The 19,802-nt window shown below is 31.3% G+C and overlaps 1 protein-coding gene across 1 annotated transcript in view; it reads right to left on the bottom strand.

Annotated features, from left to right (window-relative positions):
• Positions 1 to 19,802, bottom strand: part of LOC148167721 (uncharacterized) — a 29,630-nt gene that overhangs the window by 5,577 nt on the left and 4,251 nt on the right. The window contains exons 2-5 of the mRNA XM_088045358.1: positions 16,652 to 16,773; positions 6,262 to 6,432; positions 6,082 to 6,209; positions 5,854 to 6,027 (exon numbers count right to left, since the gene is read on the bottom strand). Coding sequence (XP_087901484.1) covers positions 5,854 to 6,027; positions 6,082 to 6,209; positions 6,262 to 6,419 — 460 coding nt within the window. The 5' untranslated portion in view covers positions 6,420 to 6,432; positions 16,652 to 16,773. The remainder of the gene's footprint in view (positions 1 to 5,853; positions 6,028 to 6,081; positions 6,210 to 6,261; positions 6,433 to 16,651; positions 16,774 to 19,802) is intronic.

Here is a 19,802-nt window from a genome sequence, read left to right as displayed (position 1 = left end):
GAGATTTATCAGTGAAGTTTTCTCTATTTTTTGGGATCACTGCGACCGGGGTAGATGCTGGATTTTTACGATAACGGTGATGAAAAAGGCGACAGCACAACCCCCTTTGATTATCCCTTTTCTGTATATTTTACACCAAAGTATTGATTGTCACAATGGGAGGTTATTATTCCAAAGTCAAATTGCCATAAATTTGTAAGAAAAGTAGCGAAAACATGAAAACAAAGTCCCTATACTGTTCCAATTCTTCTAACGTTTTTATGGCAGTACCACCCTTAGAAAAGCTAATAACCCACACAATACCCCTCATAAATTGCGGTTTCGACCGTCCAGAAAGGTTTTAACAGCATAAAAATATTGCATCGACAAATTCTGTTCAATTCTGTCGCAGACCAAACAGTAATAATATGCAACAAATTTATTTTTGATTTTCCGATTAATTTTTTTTGTGATTCATTTTACGGGCGATGATATGATAATTAAATAGACACATATATGATTGATTTATACCTACATTTCCAGTTTTGATTCTTACTGAGTAGTAAATTAAAGATTTGGATGTTTCAAAAAAAATTTAAAATGACGAATGGACAAAGGAACAAAGCCACATAGTGCTTCGACTGCCTCCTTGTTACTGTGTTCTGAACGCCATCGAATTAATTTGGAGCTCTTTGAAGAGATCGATTCGGAAGATGAACAAGTTTTTAAATTTAAGCTCGAACGTGGTGGACATGATTCGAACAGAAGCCGCCAAAATTGGACCCGATTTGTGGAGAAACTGTTTTAAACATGTTTAACAAGTTGAGGACAGTTATGTGTCGCCTAATTTTCCCAAATTTGTGATTAATTTGGAAGAAAGCGGCGGCAATGAAAATCTCACTAAAAGCGACAGCGATTGATTTCATTCTAATTAATTAAAAAGAACAAACATTTAATTGTGTTGAACCCTCATAATCTTTGCGGTAATGAAGACTGTGTGTCATAAAAACGTTAGAAGAATTGGAACAGTATAAATCTATTGGGAGCGCGCGGATTTTAAATATAGCGCCCCCTACAAGTGACAGCTGAAATATTTACATATAAATCGTCACTGGTTGGTGTACGATTGTAATGTTTTTGTGATTGTTTGTGTGTTTTTGTGGTGTTTAAGTAGTGTTTTAGATATTTATTAGGTATGGAAATCGAACTTCATTTTGGATCTGAAACTGTTAAGTTTATTCACTGAACAACTACGACCGAAGAAAAGGGGAAAGCATTGGTTCGAGTCGGTCACGTCCTTAACGTTTTAGAGCGAAATTTCTCAGAATTTTCACTTATAAAGGCCAAGACCACCATAACAATAAGATATAAATGATATGAATCTACATGGAGTTATTCCAATTAAAAATTTAGCAGTAAAAGCGCCTTTGTAATGTGAATAAGTATAAATGCAATGATCTACAGGTCCTGATTGTTGAATTCGTATTTCTGAACAGTCAAAGATAACACGACAATTGGGCTATTTGATTTTAAAAACTTCTGGCATTGTTCTTGACACAATTTCTCTGCTAGGCCAAAAAACATAATTTTTTATCTTCTGTGCTAGTTCCTCCAATAGTGCGATGAATATTCTTTGAATAGTATATCTATGAACTCCAAACAACACTCCTACTGCAGAATAGGAAATTCCAAGTTTCATTTTCATTAAAAATATTAATAACTTATCTTTAAGACAAATTTTGTCATTTCCATGTGTTGTAATACTTAGTAATGACAAAATATTTCAAGTATTTCAAGCTAGTTATCTGTTCATCAGTTTTTGTAGAAGAAAAACCATGAAAGCCTGCACATACATCTTCTTCCTTATTTGGACCAATGCATTTATTTACGTAACTTTTGAAATTGTTATTTACAGGTATGTTGCATGATGTTGCAATTTCATTATTACCATAATATTCACATTCAAATAAAAACGATTTTTCAACATCATTAGACTTGAATTGAGTACTTGAATTTACAAATTTTGGAACATTAATCATTACATTACTATGCTGACTGCAAATTCTCGAATAGGGTTTGGGTGCCCAAGCGCATTTGCTGTTAAACCTATAAATGTTAACAATTACACTGGTCTGCAACAAAATCCTCCTTCAAAAAATTATATCATAAATACTAAGATTTTGATGCTCTGAATCTGTTCCCGGTGGTCGATTTGCTCTATCACGTCTAAATTTTTCAAAAAATTTTTTTTTGAATTTTTTTCTAAAATATCATAATGTCAGGATTTTTTAAATCTTCTTATGCGTTAACATTATAAAAAATGTATATACATATGAAATTAGTTTTTGCTAGTTGTAAGAGAAAGAAGGAAAGTGCCGATAAGTGATTTCTATGGTATTACATGTGCGCCTGCGTAGTATTCATTGAGACTACAGCAGTTAGTCGAAAACTTGTCTTTTAATTGTTTACGTTCTATATGAAATACTTTAGTAAGTTTTTCACGAAATTCATTATATTTGCACATATGTTTGTAAATATTTTATTAGTGGTTTATCTATTTTCTTACAAACAGAGATAATAAACATAAAATAAAAATTTAAATATTTTTTTTTAAACAAATTTCATTTAATTTTAGGTTATAAAATGCCACACACTTGTAAGAATTCTACAGACAGTTTTTGCTACATTTGTGGTGAGTTCACTCTAAAAACGCAGCGAAATGCGATAACGGATCTTGTTAAAAAAGCTTATCAACTTTATTTTAGATTTTCATTCGATGAGAGGGATAAAAGTTGGTTACCAAAAATTTGCTGCAACAGTTCAAGAACGTTGAGAGGTTGGCTTGAAAAAAGTCACAAATCTATGCCGTTTACAATGCCAATGCTTTGGAGTGAACCTCAGAATCATGAAAATGATTGTTATTTCTGCATGACATCAACACGAGGATTCTCGAAAAAAAATAAAGACAAGATTGTGTATCCGAACATCGCATCTGCAAAGAGACCAATTCCTCGTGGTGAAGACTGTCCACCTCCAAAAAATAGCGAGGAGATGGAAAACAAAAATACTTTTGGTCTACAGTCTCAATCGAGTTTCATATCTACCTGTACATCTTCATCATCATACACCTTATCTGGATCTTCAAGCCCATCAAAAGAACCTTATTTTCTTAAACAACCTGATTTGAATCATCTCGTTAGTGACTTAGGGTTATCAAAATCTAAGGCTCAATTACTCGGATCAAGATTGAAACAATGGAATTTGTTGGATAAAAGTACGAGAGACTCATTTTTTCGTACAAGGCAAGAAAATTTTACTAGTTATTTTTCCAAAGAAAATGATTTAGTATATTGTGATGATGCTGCAGGTCTTCTTGAAGAACTGAGTTTTCCAGAAACTCCTGATGAGTGGAGACTTTTTATAGATGCATCGAAGATTAGTTTGAAAGCCGTTCTACTTCATAACGGAAATAAATACCCATCAGTTCCTCTAGCACATGCAACAAACATGAAAGAAAATTACGCAAATCTACAGGTATTACTTGAACGAATAAAATATTCTCAATACCTATGGAATATTTGTGCTGACTTAAAAGTTGTCGCTATACTTACTGGATTGCAAGGCGGATATACCAAGTTTTGCTGTTTTTTATGTGAGTGGGACAGTCGTGCGAGAGACAAACATTACAAAGTGAAAACTTGGCCACAAAGAAAAAGCTTGACACCTGGATTTAAAAATGTATCTCAACAACCTCTAGTGCCAAGTGACAAAATTTTTCTACCACCACTTCATATAAAGTTGGGACTAATGAAAAATTTTGTGAAAGCAATGAACAAAGATGGTGCAGGTTTTCAATGTCTCAAAACAAAATTTCCTCGAATCAGTGACGCGAAATTGAAGGAAGGGATTTTTGTAGGTCCGCAAATACGAGAACCTATGACAGATGAAGTTTTTAATTTGAAGTTAAACAAGACTGAAAAAAAAGCTTGGGTGGCTTTTGTAAAAGTGTGTCATAACTTTCTTGGCAATACAAAAGCTGACAACTACCGACAAATGATTCGCGAGCTTCTTTCTGCTTACAAAGCTTTAGGATGCAATATGTCACTCAAAATCCATTTTTTGTATTCGCATGTAGATTTCTTTCCGGAAAATCTCGGTGCCGTATCAGATGAGCATGGTGAAAGATTTCATCAGGATATTATGCATATTGAAAGACGCTACAATGGAAAATGCTCAGCAGCAATGCTTGCTGATTTTTGTTGGTCGATTTGCCGAGAAACCTCCATGGAATCGATGAAAAGAAAAAAATCTACAAAATAACTTGAAATATATCACCATCCTGACATAAATAATATAGTCTTTCTATAACTTGTGACTGTAAAATTAGCATATTTCGCTGTAAAACTTAGACCGCAGTCTATTTTCGCTTTTATGTAATTGTTGTTATTTTCATTATATCATTTATTAATTAAATTGACATAATTTTTAAAATATATCTGCTGTATTTATTTGCATGTTAAATTCCGTGTTTAGAGTACCGACAATAATGTTATTATGCATGAAAACTTGAAGGAGAGAAGAAAAAATTTTTTTTGCAGATCAGTGTTATTGAAGTTAGTTGAACTCGTCTTTTCAAAATTTCGTATTTCTCTTAACGCCATTTATCCATTGTTTTCGCCGGTCTTGTTCATGTGGTCTGTACGGAAAACTATAAAATTTTGTGTTTTTATCGGTGTTTGAATAATTGTTGTGACATCACACTATGCAACAATTTGTAAAACTAACACATCCGGAGCCTATTTTCGTTGGCTGCATTTTACGAATTTAACTATTTGTTGTTTAAATACAACACTATTGAGTTGTAAACAACTTTAACCTGTACAAAAATAATCTTGTGTATATGTAAAACGAGAACAGTTTTGCCGGACGAGGGCGCCACCGGCGTTTATGCGCGCTCCCAATAGGTCTGAGCGAGTTGCCAAGTATGGGTGGGGTGAGAGGGGATGTGACGTCATAACGGTTCGTGTCATTTAATTCGATAGGGTTCCTACAGAAATGGCGCATTTGTATGATTGGTCCTCTACCCAAAAAAATATTCAGTCTCTTTTTGGCTCTTATGCCTGCTTATTATCATCGTATTTACCTCCTATTTGAAGAAAAACACATCAGAAATATCCCAGGATCTTAAGACACTCAGTCTTGGGACACAAATAATTCAATGACAAAAACTTTATTTATTGAAAAACCGAAAGTTGCACTGTCAAAAAGCTTTGTGTTCCTCACCATTTCCTGGCAGAAATTGCCATATGGCAGACCATTTCAAAATGTGCGAAATGTTGAGGTTTTCTTGGTGTTCCCCACGTGGTTGTGGAAGGTAAAACCACACTTTACTGAGAGTGCAGCTTCCGATCTTACATTTGAAAGCATTTTGATACTGATTAGCCAAGTGCGAATTACTATTCTCATTAGAGGCACTTGGGTCAAGCAGCGATTGGGGACACCACTTGTGCTCGTCATGAAACCTTAAAAAAAGCTTGTTTGGTCGAATTAGTTTATGACTGAATTGAGTGTCAAAAGTGAAAATACATGCATGCAAAAATACACCGGTGTACTGCAGTTTGCTTGCTGACCAATGTATTCAAACTTCGCGCCAAAAGGCGAACCGTTTTGACGTCATCAGCATGGAAACGCGATTAGTGGACTCGCTCAGATCTATAGATTTAGGGACTTTGACATGAAAATACCCACGAAATTCCAGTATTTGTCTGGTCTTCTGTAAAAAAAGCCGAGTGCACGTTGCCTATGTTACGGCGCAACCAAAAAGCCAATCCCAAGCTAACTTCAACCACATTAAAAATCGCAGCTCTGACTTACCACTCATGAATTTAACACTTGAATTGGGTGTTTTCAAGTCTTCTGTTGGTTGTTTCATCTTTTTTGGTCTAACTCTAGATGGTCTAGCTCTGGATTTCGTTTGAGAGCTTTTTATGGGCAAATTCTTACTTGGCACAGCATTCTTTTTTAATCTGGGGGTTCGGCAGGGAATATCTGGAATCAATCATTCTAAATAAATTAAGGAAATCATCCAAATAATGTAAATACTTGGAAAAAAATAATCATTTGGTTGAAAATGTTTCGAGCAAACTCTCAAAAACTTTGAAGATGTTTTGCCCATATTAAGTTTGATCAACCAAGCAGTGTGTCGGTCCACCTTTTCTTCATCTCCAAATCTACAAACAGAAAATTTGATGTGGGAGATAGACTTTCATAATAATCACTTACCGATTTGTAATATAAACACTTCTTTCATTTTGTTGTGGAAAATGATGGAACGATAATTCGGTTTCTCGGCATTTTTTGCTGTGGCAACCTAATACACAACAATTCGTGTTGTCCACCCGCTTTTTAGTTTTCAATTTTAATGCTTCTGTATTTGGCATTTTCTACTTGAACCTTAAATAAAAAAATTAAGTAAATATTCATTCACCAAGAATTATAATTTATATAATTTAATATAAATGTGTTTAAAATATGCCAGTTGTCACTTTTTTCACTATATTTACTTTTTTTCACGATTTTTATTTTTTAAAGATTTTTTGAACGATACTTACAATTGGTAATTTTAACAAATAACAAAACTAATTAAACTCAACTGGCAATTTTAAAAAAAAATATAACTCTACCAAATTGCAAAACTTTAGCGATGGCAGGGAGCAAGGGTATCTTCAATTAAGGGATTTATTTATTCCAGAAATTAATAGATTTTTTTAGAAGAAAAATTAATTTAAAGTTTTTAAAAATAACCGCAAACTAAAAATAATTTTTTGAGCATATTTCTACACTTTGATTCCTTATGCTTTTAACTAAAGTCCCACTTAGTAATAAAAACTTTCAAAAAAAATGAACAATGTTTTTACAAAAAAAAAGGTAATACGTTTTTAGAAGTAATGGCTAACCATAATATATTCAAATTAACACAAATTCAGCAACTTCTATGGACTATTTAACTTAAAAAAACTCCCACAAATTTTGTTTTGGTGACACCAAAAATGTAAAAATGTTTTTTGTAAATTTTTTTTAGCTACTCAAAATAAACATTTCTAAAAATTCCCTTTTTCGGTCTAAACTTTTCTAAATCGACACTCTTAATAAGGCAGTCGAGAGTGATAATCTCCACAAATGTGGTTAAAATGGCATAAAAAATCAAAGAAATTACAGTATCTTAAAAAAAAATTGGTGGCATTTTTTGGTCTTAAACCGAAAATTTCTAAAAATTCGACTTTTTAATCTAAATTTTTGCAAATTAGTGATAACGAAAGAAACACGCATAAATTCCGGTCCTGTCGCACTGAAAATAACGAAATTACAGTGTTGAAAAAAATTGTCATTTTCAGTTGTCCAAATAAAAATTTCTAAATATTCTCCTTTTTGGTCTAAATTGTTCTCAATCAGTCAAGACCTATAAACTCCACAGATTTGGTTATAGTGGCATTAAAAACTTACAGGTCAAATTTTTGGTCACATTTTTTTTGGTCAAAATACGAAAATTTGTCTTTGCTCCTCGAAATCAAAATTTCTAAAAATTCTCTTTTTTGGTCTAAATTTTTCTAAATCGACACTCTTAATAAGGCAGTCGAGAATGATAATCTCCACAAATATCGTTAAAATTGCATAAAAAATAAAGAAATTACAGGGTGTTAAAAAAAATTGGCTACAGATTATGTCTTAAAACGAAAATTTCTAAAAATTCAATTTTTTGATCCAAATTTTTGCAAATTAGCGATAACGAAAAAAACACGCATAAATTTCGGTTTTGTCGCACTAAAATAACGAAATTACAGTGTTGAAAAAATTGACACTTTCAGTTGTCCAAATAAATTTTTTTAAATGTTCTCCTTTTTGGTCTAAATTGTTCTAAATCGGTGCTCTTAATAAGTCAGTCAAGACTTATAATCTCCACAAATTTGGTTATAGTGGCATTAAAATGAAGAACTTACAGGTCAAATTTTTGGTCACATTTTTTTTGGTCAAGAAACAAAAATTTTTCTTTACCCCTCGAAATCAAAATTTTCAAAAATTCTCTTTTTCGATCTAAATTTTTCTAAATCGACACTTTCAATAAGGCAGTCGAGAGTGATAAACTCCACAAATGTCGTTAAAATCGCATAAAAAAATAAAGAAATTACAGAATCTTAAAAAAAATTGATAGCATTTTTTGGTCTTAAAACGAAAATTTCTAAAAATTCGACTTTTTGATCTAAATTTTTGCAAATAACGTGATAACGAAAAAAACACGCATAAATTTCGGTTTTGTCGCACTAAAATAACGAAATTACAGTATTGAAAAAAAATGTCATTTTCAGTTGTCCAAATAAAAATTTCTAAATATTCTCCTTTTTGGTCTAAATTGTTCTAAATCAGTCAAGACTTATAAACTCCACAGATTTGGTTAGAGTGGCATTAAAAATGAAGAACTTACAGGTCAAATTTTTGGTCACATTTTTTTTGGTCAAAATACGAAAATTTTTCTTTGCTCCTCGAAATCAAAATTTCTAAAAATTCTCTTTTTTGGTCTAAATTTTTCTAAATCGACACTCAATAAGGCAGTCGAGAGTGATAAACTCCACAAATGTCGTTAAAATCGCATAAAAAAATAAAGAAATTACAGAATCTTAAAAAAAATTGATAGCATTTTTTGGTCTTAAAACGAAAATTTCTAAAAATTCGACTTTTTGATCTAAATTTTTGCAAATTAGTGATAACGAAAGAAACACGCATAAATTTCGGTCCTGCCGCACTAAAATAACAAAATTACAGTGTTGAAAAAAATTGACATTTTCAGTTGTCCAAATAAAAATTTCTAAATATTCTCCTTTTTGGTCTAAATTGTTCTAAATCAGTCAAGACTTATAAACTCCACAGATTTGGTTATAGTGGCATTAAAAATGAACTTACAGGTCAAATTTTTGGTCACATTTTTTTGGTCAAAAAACAAAAATTTTTCTTTGCCCCTCGAAATCAAAATTTTCAAAAATTCTCTTTTTCGGTCTAAATTTTTCTAAATCGACACTTTCAATAAGGCAGTCGAGAGTGATAAACTCCACAAATATCGTTAAAATCGCATAAAAAATAAAAAAATACAGGATCTTAAAAAACAATTGGTGGCATTTTTTGGTCTTAAAACGAAAATTTCTAAAAAGTCGACTTTTTGATCTAAATTTTTGCAAATTAGTGATAACGAAAGAAACACGCATAAATTTCGGTCGTGTCGCACTAAAAATAACGAAATTACAGTGTTGAAAAAAATTGACATTTTCAGTTGTCCAAATAAAAATTTCTAAATATTCTCCTTTTTGGTCTAAATTGTTCTAAATCAGTCAAGACTTATAAACTCCACAGATTTGGTTATAGTGGCATTAAAAATGAACTTACAGGTCAAATTTTTGGTCACATTTTTTTGGTCAAAAAACAAAAATTTTTCTTTGCCCCTCGAAATCAAAATTTTCAAAAATTCTCTTTTTCGGTCTAAATTTTTCTAAATCGACACTTTCAATAAGGCAGTCGAGAGTGATAAACTCCACAAATATCGTTAAAATCGCATAAAAAATAAAAAAATACAGGATCTTAAAAAACAATTGGTGGCATTTTTTGGTCTTAAAACGAAAATTTCTAAAAAGTCGACTTTTTGATCTAAATTTTTGCAAATTAGTGATAACGAAAGAAACACGCATAAATTTCGGTCGTGTCGCACTAAAAATAACGAAATTACAGTGTTGAAAAAAATTGACATTTTCAGTTGTCCAAATAAAAATTTCTAAATATTCTCCTTTTTGGTCTAAATTGTTCTAAATCGGTGCTCTTAATAAGTCAGTCAAGACTTATAATCTCCACAAATTTGGTTATAGTGGCATTAAAATGAAGAACTTACAGGTCAAATTTTTGGTCACATTTTTTTTTGGTCAAAAAACAAAAATTTTTCTTTGCTCCTCGAAATCAAAATTTTTAAAAGTCTCTTTTTCGGTCTAAATTTTTCTAAATCGACACTTTTAATAGGGCAGTCGAGAGTGATAAACTCCACAAATATCGTTAAAATCGCATAAAAAAATAAAAAAATTACAGAATCTTAAAAAAAATTGATAGCATTTTTTGGTCTTAAAACGAAAATTTCTAAAAATTCGACGTTTTGATCTAAATTTTTGCAAATTAGTGATAACGAAAGAAACGCATAAATTTCGGTCCTGTCGCACTAAAATAACGAAATTACAATGTTGAAAAAAATTTACATTTTCAATTGTCCAAATAAAAATTTCTAAATATTCTCCTTTTGGGTCTAAATTGTTCTAAATCAGTGATAAACTCCACAGATTTGGTTATAGTGGCATTAAAAATAAAGAACTTACAGGTCAAATTTTTGATCACATTTTTTTTGGTCAAAAAACGAAAATTTTTCTTTGCTCCTCGAAATCAAAATTTCTAAAAATTCTCTTTTTCGGTCTAAATTTTTCTAAATCGACACTCTTAATAAGGCAGTCAAGAGTTATAATCTCCACAAATATCGTTAAAATCACATACAAAATAAGGAAATTACAGGATCTTAAAAAAAATTGGTGGCATTTTTTGGTGTCTTAAAACAAAAATTTCTAAAAATTCGACTTTTTGGTCTAAACTCTTGCAAATTAGTGATAACAAAAGAAACATGCATAAATTTCGGTCCTGTCGCAATAAAAATAACGAAATTACAGTTGTCCAAATGAAAATTTCTAAATATTCTCCTTTTTGGGCTAAATTGTTCTAAATCGTTTAATAATGTTTAATAAGACAGTCAAGACTTATAAACTCCACAAATTTGATTATAGTGGCATTAAAAATGAAGAACTTACAGTCAAATTTTTGGCCACATTTTTTTTGGTCAAAAAACAAAAATTTTTCTTTACTCTTCGAAGTCGAAATTTCTAAAAATTCTCTTCTTCGGTCTAAATTTTTCTAAATCGACACTCTTAATAAGGCAGTCGAGAGTGATAAACTCCACAAATGGTTAAAATCGCATAAAAAAATAAAGAAATTACAGAATCTTAAAAAAAATTGATAGCATTTTTTGGTCTTAAAACGAAAACTTCCAATAATTCGACTTTTTGATCTAAATTTTGACGGCGCAGTGGCAAACAACGTTAACACCGACGACGCACCTAAATTTTCGCGATGCAAAAACGAGCAAAAAAGTGCGTCTAATATTGGAAGTATATTTTTTATTTTTTTTGTTTTTAGGCAATACCCAGGAATATGCCAACTTCAACGATTTTTACAATAAACAGTCAAGAGGAAGATGATAAACACTCACACCTGACTTGAAAGATGACACATCAGTGCTGACAGCAAAGTCGGAGCCCAAGGGCGTATCATGTGGTAACATTTCGCGGTAAAACAAATTCATTTTAATTGTCCAAAATGTGCTTTGACTACACTAGATTTGCATCATTTCAGGTCGCATTAATAGTGCATAACAAGTAGCAGTAGTTTAATGTTCAATATTTCCGAAAAATAATTAATGAATACATGTATCCTAACCCCCGTCAGTTCTACGCTTATGTGTAACACGTTCAACTAGTAGCGAATTGCACTACACCCTACGTCAAAATTTGCAAAGCCGTCTTGGTTATTATTAGGCTTGCTTCTTTAGGCCCGTTTTTCGACATAATTTGAGTGTTTAGCCGCGTGTCGAAAGCGGGCCTATGCAGAAAAAACCGTCTGCTTAGGGCGGTTTATGAACATCTGCTTTTGCAAGCGGGTTGATAAAATTGGTCTCCCTCTAACAGCTACTAAATGAAGAAACACTACTTTCCAACAGATGGCCCTATATGTACTCTTAAAAAAAAAATAATAAATTAGCAAAAATTAGTTATTTAACTTACACCAACTTCAATAAATCATCACAATTCAATCGTAAAAATTAGAAATGTACAGGTAAATGTGACCTTAAGAGCAATTTCAAAAAAAATCTTCTTAAGGCGGTTTAGATCATTTTTAGGCAGTTTAAGTTGATTTAAGAAAGATTAAGTCAAATCAAATTTCGGAAAATCAATAAAAGATAAATCACATGTCAGACGAATTTAAATCGAAAGAACTCATAAATAAATAGGAATGAATGAATGAAAAAATGTAAAACAAATAGAATTTTTTTTTGACGTTAAAGGCTAAACCCTGAAAACTAATTGTTAATGATATCAATGTTATCTTTTTTTTCATCAAAACTTTCGTTAAATTAAGAAACTCGATTTAATATAATACTGATCTGAATTAGATATATCACTAATGGTATAAATGTTGTATATCCATTTATTGTTATTTGATATAACAAAAAACATATACCATTTTCAAAACATTTGTACTCTCTAACATTTTGTTGGTGAATGGGGGTTAAAAATGAAAAATTAAGTGACTGTTCACCGATTTACAGCTCGACAATGTTCCGACTGCCAGGCAGTCATAAATTCGTCATTTTAAATATTCAATTAATGAGATTAAAATTAGAGTATATTTTCGACCATGGCTGAAATTTCAAACTGTCGCCAAAGTGTACTTGGAAAAAATGAGAGTATTAAAATTGTGGAAATACTTACTACTACCTATATAAAGATTTATTCAATATTTTTCGCAATTACGACATGGATGATTTTTAATAAAATTGCGTGAATCTCTGAAATGATACAAATTACTTTTTAGAAAAGATTAGTTATTTTAAAAGTCTTAGATGCTATTTTTTATGATTTTTGATACCAAAACTTTCCATTCCCAAACCCCGACCGTCGTAAAAATACTTCTTGAGGACCGACAATAAGTCAACAAATTTGTTATAAAAAAATTAATTTTGGGGCAGGATAGCGACGAATATCGTTTTTATAGAAGGGAATATGATATCTTTCAAATAATAATTATTTGATCCAAATTATTTAAACTATAAATTATTCTATTGTTGCGACTGCCAGGCAGTCATAAATTCTTCATTTTATATTTAAGTAATGAGATTAAATTTAGAGTATATTGTCGACCATGGTTAAAATTTCTATCTGTCGCCAAAGAGTAAGCACTTTTAAAAAATACGGGTAATAAATAGTGGAAAAACCTACTACTCCCTATATAAAAGATTCTGTCACTATTTTTTGCAATTGCAACTTGGATGATTTGTAGTCAAATTTCATGAACCCTGAAATGATACAGATTACTTTTCAGAAAAGATTAGTTGTTTTAAAAGCCTTAGATGCTATTTTTTATGATTTATGTTACCAAAACTTTCCATTCCCAAACCCCGACCGTCGTAAAATTGCTTCTTTAGGACCGACAATAAGCCAACAAATTTGTTATAAAAAAAAGTAATTTTTGGAGCTGGATAGCGACGAATGTCGTTTTTATAGATAGGAGTGTGATAGCTCTCAAATAGTAGTCATCTGATCCAAATTATTTAAACTGTAAATCATTTTATTGTTCCGACAGCCAGGCAGTCATAAATTCGTGATTTTCAATATTCAAGTAATGAGATTGAAATTAGAGTATATTTTCGGCTATGACTGAAATTTTAAACTGTCGCCAAAGTGTAAGCACTTGTAAAAAATAAGAGTATTAAATAGTAGAAATATCTGGTACTAACCATTTAAAAGATTTCATCACTATTTTTTGCAAATTGCGACTTACTAATTTCTAGTAAAATTGCATGAACCCTGACATGATACAGATTACTTTTTAAAAAAGATTAGTTGTTTTAAAAGCCTTAGATGCTATTTTTTATAGTTTTTGTTACCAAAACTTTCCATTCCCACACCCAGACCGGCGTAAAATTGCTTCTTTAGGCCCGACGATGGGCCAAAAATTTTGTTTTTAAAAAATTATTTTTTTGAGCAAGATATAGAAACGAATATCGCTTTCGTACAATAGGAATATGATACTCGTAGCTCTCAAATAGTTTTCAATTGATACAATTATTTTTAAACTGTAAATCATTCTATTGTTGCGACTGCCAGGCAGTCATCGTTATTTTAAATATTCAAGTAATGAGATTGAAATTTCAGTATATTGTAGATTATCGCTGAAGTTTCAAATTGTTGTCAAAGAGTAAGCAATTGTAAAAAATAAGGGTATTAAATAGTGGAAATATCTACTACTATTTTTCGCAATTGTGACTTGGATCATTTTTAGTAAATATGCAACTGCAAAACTGTTTTTTATATAAGCATTCGTGATCGCAAATACGCACCCCCATTTGTATCTGAATATAGTCTCTCCTGATTTTGCAAAATCACAAATTTGATTTCCTCCGGTTTTTTGACTTTTTTGTATTTTAGGGTCTCAACCATGATTGAGTCCATGCAATCAATCATTTTAGGGTCTCAATTGCACACACCCATTTGTATCTGAATATAGTCTCTCTTTGCAAAATCACAAATTTGTTTTTCTCCGGTTTTTTGACTTTTTTGTATTTTAGGGTCTCAACTGCATGATTGAGTCCATGCAATCAATCATTTTAGGGTCTCAATTGCATGATTGATTGCATGCAGTCATCGGATTTAATTTTTACTGTTAATTAGTTGCGTTTATTTAATCAGTCTAACTTGTATTACTAGGTTCTCAGTTAACTCCGGTGGGAAACATTTGACTCATGCTGCAGCGATATGTACTGTACCTACTTAAAGAAACAGTTAGTAAATTTTGATTTTTAGCGTTTTATCTTTAAGATTACGAAAGAAGTTTTCTAATGCATTCTTATGCTTCTTTAGGCCCGTTGCCTATAAACAAGGATCTACTTTACCGATCTAAGGCGCCATCTGCATACGAGAAGCTAAATAAATACCACACCTCTCCTGACCACCAAGCTGTAGGACAGACCTAAAGAAGCATAGACAGGGTAATATTAATAAAAAAAAACACTGATGAATATTATTCCTTTAATAATAAATAATAATATTTAATAATTTTTTTTCTGACCACACTTCCAAAAAGTCTACTTTTTTCACACTTTTACTCAATAATTGGAAACATTTATAAAGAAATATTACTTCTTTTGTTTCTTTTGCTGTTTTTTTTTCAGTTTTAATTAATACAGTTTTTACGTTGAGCTGTTTTTTGTCTTACCGCATCTATCGAGAGATAAAATAAAAACTCATCCTCAGTTACCTTTGAAATTCCACAGCATGTCATTAATTGCCACTTTGACAGGTGCCAATTTTGAGGTTATAAGATAAAAAGTGTCTTCAAATGCAAATAATGGAAAGCAAGAGTACGTGTTGCGGCTTTTTTTTCATAAAAGAATTTTTTGCAACATGAATCAAACATAACAGCGTTGACAAAATCGTTCATTAAAATTTTCAGAAAATTTTCAATTTGACAACGTCAAATAACAAAAGACTGTTCTTTCAATCAAAGACGTGACTTGGAATTTCAAAGCCAACTGAGGATGAGTTTTTATTTGATCTCGATACTTTGATACGTTTGCTTTGGATTTGAAAGTGTTTTTAAAAAAATATGATAACGGACGGGACAAATTTTGAAAAATCAAATTGTTTTCTTTAAGTGATTAAAATTTAAAAAAAAACATATAACATCAAATTCTTTCTAAAGTGCTAATATTTTTAACTTTCGTGTGTTTTTGATAACAGATGAGGCATCTAAGCAATGAAAGACTAAAACTAACATATGTATTCCACTAAAATACTATTTTTTTTGTGACAAATGTTGACACAACCATTGAAATTAATACACTTCTTAATAAAAAATATTATAATGTTTTGTCAACGTCGAACTGATGCACCACTGATCAGCACGCACTTAAATTTGAACTATTTTTTTCAAAAACAATTGCAAAATTGTGTATCACTTTTAACATAATTTTAACCCAATTATTATACAAAATTTGTATTTGCATCATTTTGCACAACAGTATTAAAATAAAAAGTCATACTTGTTCGTGTTATTGTTGTTTGTTGAAAATAAAATATTTAAACAACTTGTTTTTTGCTTTCATTTTTCTGTATCGGCTTTTAGAACTTTGTTTCAATATTTTTTTCCTAATAAATAATTTAAACGGAACAGTCAATTTTTTAAATATTTGCGATATTTATCACTTTGAATTTGGATCTACGTTTTTCTACTAATTTGACTGCAGTTAGAACCTTGTTATTCCAAACATGTGAAATAACCTAAAACTTCGCTAATAACGCGTGATCCACAAAATTTTTATGTAAAGTAGGCTTTGAGAAAATTTACGTAAGTCAAAAAAATTTGACACTACTTTGACATTTGTCATCTGATATAATTTCAATTGATTTTTAATATATTATTGATTCAGCGCTTATCTTATTTGCACCTTCATAATATTCTAGAATTTATGTTATAATGATAACCGGCAACAAGAAACAAGAATGTTTATTGTGTTTATAACAGTCTCACAAACTTGGCAGTTCCTAACCATAAAATTATAGTAAAGAAAAGACATACGTCAATCTCAATCAAAGCTGGTAAACAATTTAAAAGAACACAGGGGATAACAAAAATAGTAAAGAAAAATGCGCAAACCAAAATCAACCCACATGCACTTTACAGGCACGAGGGGACAAGTAAACAAGTCTTTGTGGTCTTAACGGAAAACGTGGAAAACAACCAAACTTTCACATTTGTTTCTACTTACCACTCTTTTCACGATTCAAGCCTGAAATCCCACGAATTTAATGAAATGCCTCAAACTTCTAGTAACACATTGCCAAGTACGTTCTTCGTCCACCATCTTTGGAACGATCGCAGCGCCATCTTCTGTATTTGAATGAAAGCGCGAAATTGTGTTTAAAGTCCGTTTTTTTATTAAAAAAACCACCAACACCGCACTCTCCCACCACTTTACAACCGGCAACGTCGTCGATGGTGACTTTTTGGTGATAAAATCAAATAGGTTAGTTGTCTAATTGACAATTTGCTTACACAAAACGGCCTTTCAGGCTGTGCCGAGTCTTTTCACTATTAAATCCTTTGATTTGCCATCCAGCAGTCTGTAAAAGAAACGTTTTTAACGGAAACACTGCGTAATTTTCAGAAATGTCAAAAATTTGACAATTACTTTCTCACCAAAAATCACCCTAGGCAACGTTGCCGGTTGTAATGCAGGGGAAGATTGGGGTGTTAAAAACAAACGGATTTTAGGTTATTGTTCCTGCAGAGAATTTACCGATTTACAAAGGAGCAATTTTAGACATCAGCGGGATTTGGGTAGGATAAGTTAGATATCTGTAGTGGATAAACACCATTTTTGATTAATAGATGGCGCCACAACGAATGTCAAGTTGATTTATAAGCTGTAAATATGATTGTACAGAGACGGTCAAAATAAAGTGATACAGCTTTTGAACACATTGTGATCCAGGCCAAATGTTAAATTGTTGAACTACTAATTGGACGTTATCATAACTAAAGTTCGTACAGTAAGAGTTAGAATGACAGAAAAGTCACTAAATCTACGCAACATTGGCATCATTGTCCCCCAGAATGTGACATTTGTCAATTTTGACATGAAAATTGCTGTGCATCAAAGTTACGTAATAAATTAGTGCGAGTCCTTAAACATGTTCCAAATGAGGTTAAATTTTCCTTAAATGTGATTGCTGTTTGGAATAGTAACAAATTTAATTGCGACGCATTACAATGACAGAACTTAAAGTTCGTACAGTGAGAGTTTGAATGACAGAAAAGTCACTAAATCTACGCAATAAAATGTGTAAAATAACAAAATAACCCCAGTTACTGACAACCCTGTCAACCCATTTCGCGTAGGAATTTAGTGTTTTTAGTGTATTTTGTAGCATAATTTGCTGCCAACCCATATGTCAACTGTCGAAATCTCCCAATCTCTCACCGGATATTCTATACTTGAACAATAATATCATTGTCATTTTTTTCTTTTGTTTTCTTAATGTCAAAAATTATGATTATACCTACTTTGAAAGCTTGTTTTACACAGCTCAATTTTTGAAAAAATCAGCTCCAAGACTGTACCACTTTATTTTGGCCGCCACTGTACAATGATAAAATTATCAAATACCGCGTATGTACACTGGAAATAACAAGAACAATTTAGTGACAGTTCTTGTTTGACATTCGGCACGAGTTTAAAAAAGCCCACAAAAAGTTTTCTGTAGGAAAAATGGCCGTTAAGCTAATTTTTTCGGTGTTAAACAATGTTCACATTCTTAAACTGACTCGAAGCCGATCAAATCGCGGCGGCCGTAGAGCAATTTGACATTTTTATCCGTCAATGAGATGAACACTGCAGTTTCATCTTAATTTAAGCCCAAATGTAGATAAAAGTGACAAAAGTATTCAAGGTGGTGTTAATTTAAGCATAAAATAGTAATAAAATGAATAAAAGGTGTTTAAAACGGTATTTAAATTAGAAATTGCCAAATTAAACAGATTATTTTTTCAACAAAAGTGAGTAACCATAACTGAACCATAAATGTTCAAAATAGTATTTAAAATAATATATTGTGCGTTTAAGTAAAATCTTGGGTTGAGGAGGTGTTGGAAACGTTCAATTATTTTCGTTTTTAAAAGTGTACAGTGACAGATGTACTCCTCATTTATTTTGAATACCGCATTTCAAGGTCATAATTTGTGACAGTTGTGGAGCTTTACGACAAATTTAAGAGGATTTATGTATTGAAAACAATCACGAACAGATCTTTGGGTGTTCCAGTACTCGTTTATGTTCAATTCAATGGATAAATCTTCTCAAATTTGCCGTAGAGCTCCACAATTTTCACAAATTATGACCTTGAAATGCGGTATTCAAAATAAATGAGGAGTAGATCTTGTTGAAAATTTGACAAGTAATCTTAAATCTATGCAACCTCCCACTCTGGAGGATCAACAAACTGTTACTAAATACAGCAGATATGGCAAATTCAATCTATTTGAATTTTTTGAATAAAGCTATTTTCTTGTAATTTACATCGCGTTAGGAAATCTTTAAGTTAAGTAATACTCTAAAATAAGTTGCTTAGAATCGAATTTTAAATTCATTTATACCAAATGAGGAGTTTCTAAACGAAAAATTTACATTTTTTTTTATCACATACAGTTCTTTTCAGCAGTAATACATTGTACAATAAAAATTGGCGAACCAAAATGAGCCATGAATTCTTTAGTACATACAATGTTGTCCATACTCTCTTACACAATTTTGAACCACTATCAACTTTAAATTTTGAGTTCCCATTGAGTATAATTTTTTGCGAACTAAAAAATAAACAAAACCATTTATTTAGCAGAAATTAACAAAATAATAATATTTTATTATCAATAATTAACGATCGAATTTAAAGATTTTAGTATTAAAAAAAATTGAAATAAGAATTTGAAGTTGAAATTTTGTAAGGAATGTATTCTGAGCAACTTTTCTTAAGAATCGAAGATGTCCAACACGAAGGAAAAGTTTACATTATTTAAAAACTTGTGGACAATCTAACATTTTCAAATTCTTTCTTCTAAAATTAACGAAGATAAAAGGTTATTCTATTAAAGCACAAAGCACTGTATTATTTTTTTGTCTAATCTGTAGATATTTCAATTTTATTTTAATTTTTATCGTCAAGCGACAAACGCCTCTACCTTTGTTTGCAATTTTAAAATATCAAATTTGGAAAGTCGTCATTCGTTCGCGTTTTTCGACCACTAATTACGCCAAAAGTGTCCTAAAATAAACAATTACTACTCAAAGGCAGTATAGATAATACAAATTAAAAGATTTCGACCCAACCATAGTAAAAACAGTCAAAAATAATTAAATACTG

The sequence above is a fragment of the Gnatocerus cornutus genome, chromosome 9, assembly GCF_029298725.1.
Source record: "Gnatocerus cornutus isolate USDA-ARS CGAHR chromosome 9, icGnaCorn1.1, whole genome shotgun sequence".
Taxonomy (NCBI): Eukaryota; Metazoa; Arthropoda; class Insecta; order Coleoptera; family Tenebrionidae; genus Gnatocerus; species Gnatocerus cornutus.
Note: the sequence above shows the minus strand (reverse complement) of the source record. Positions and strands in the feature narration are given on the sequence as shown.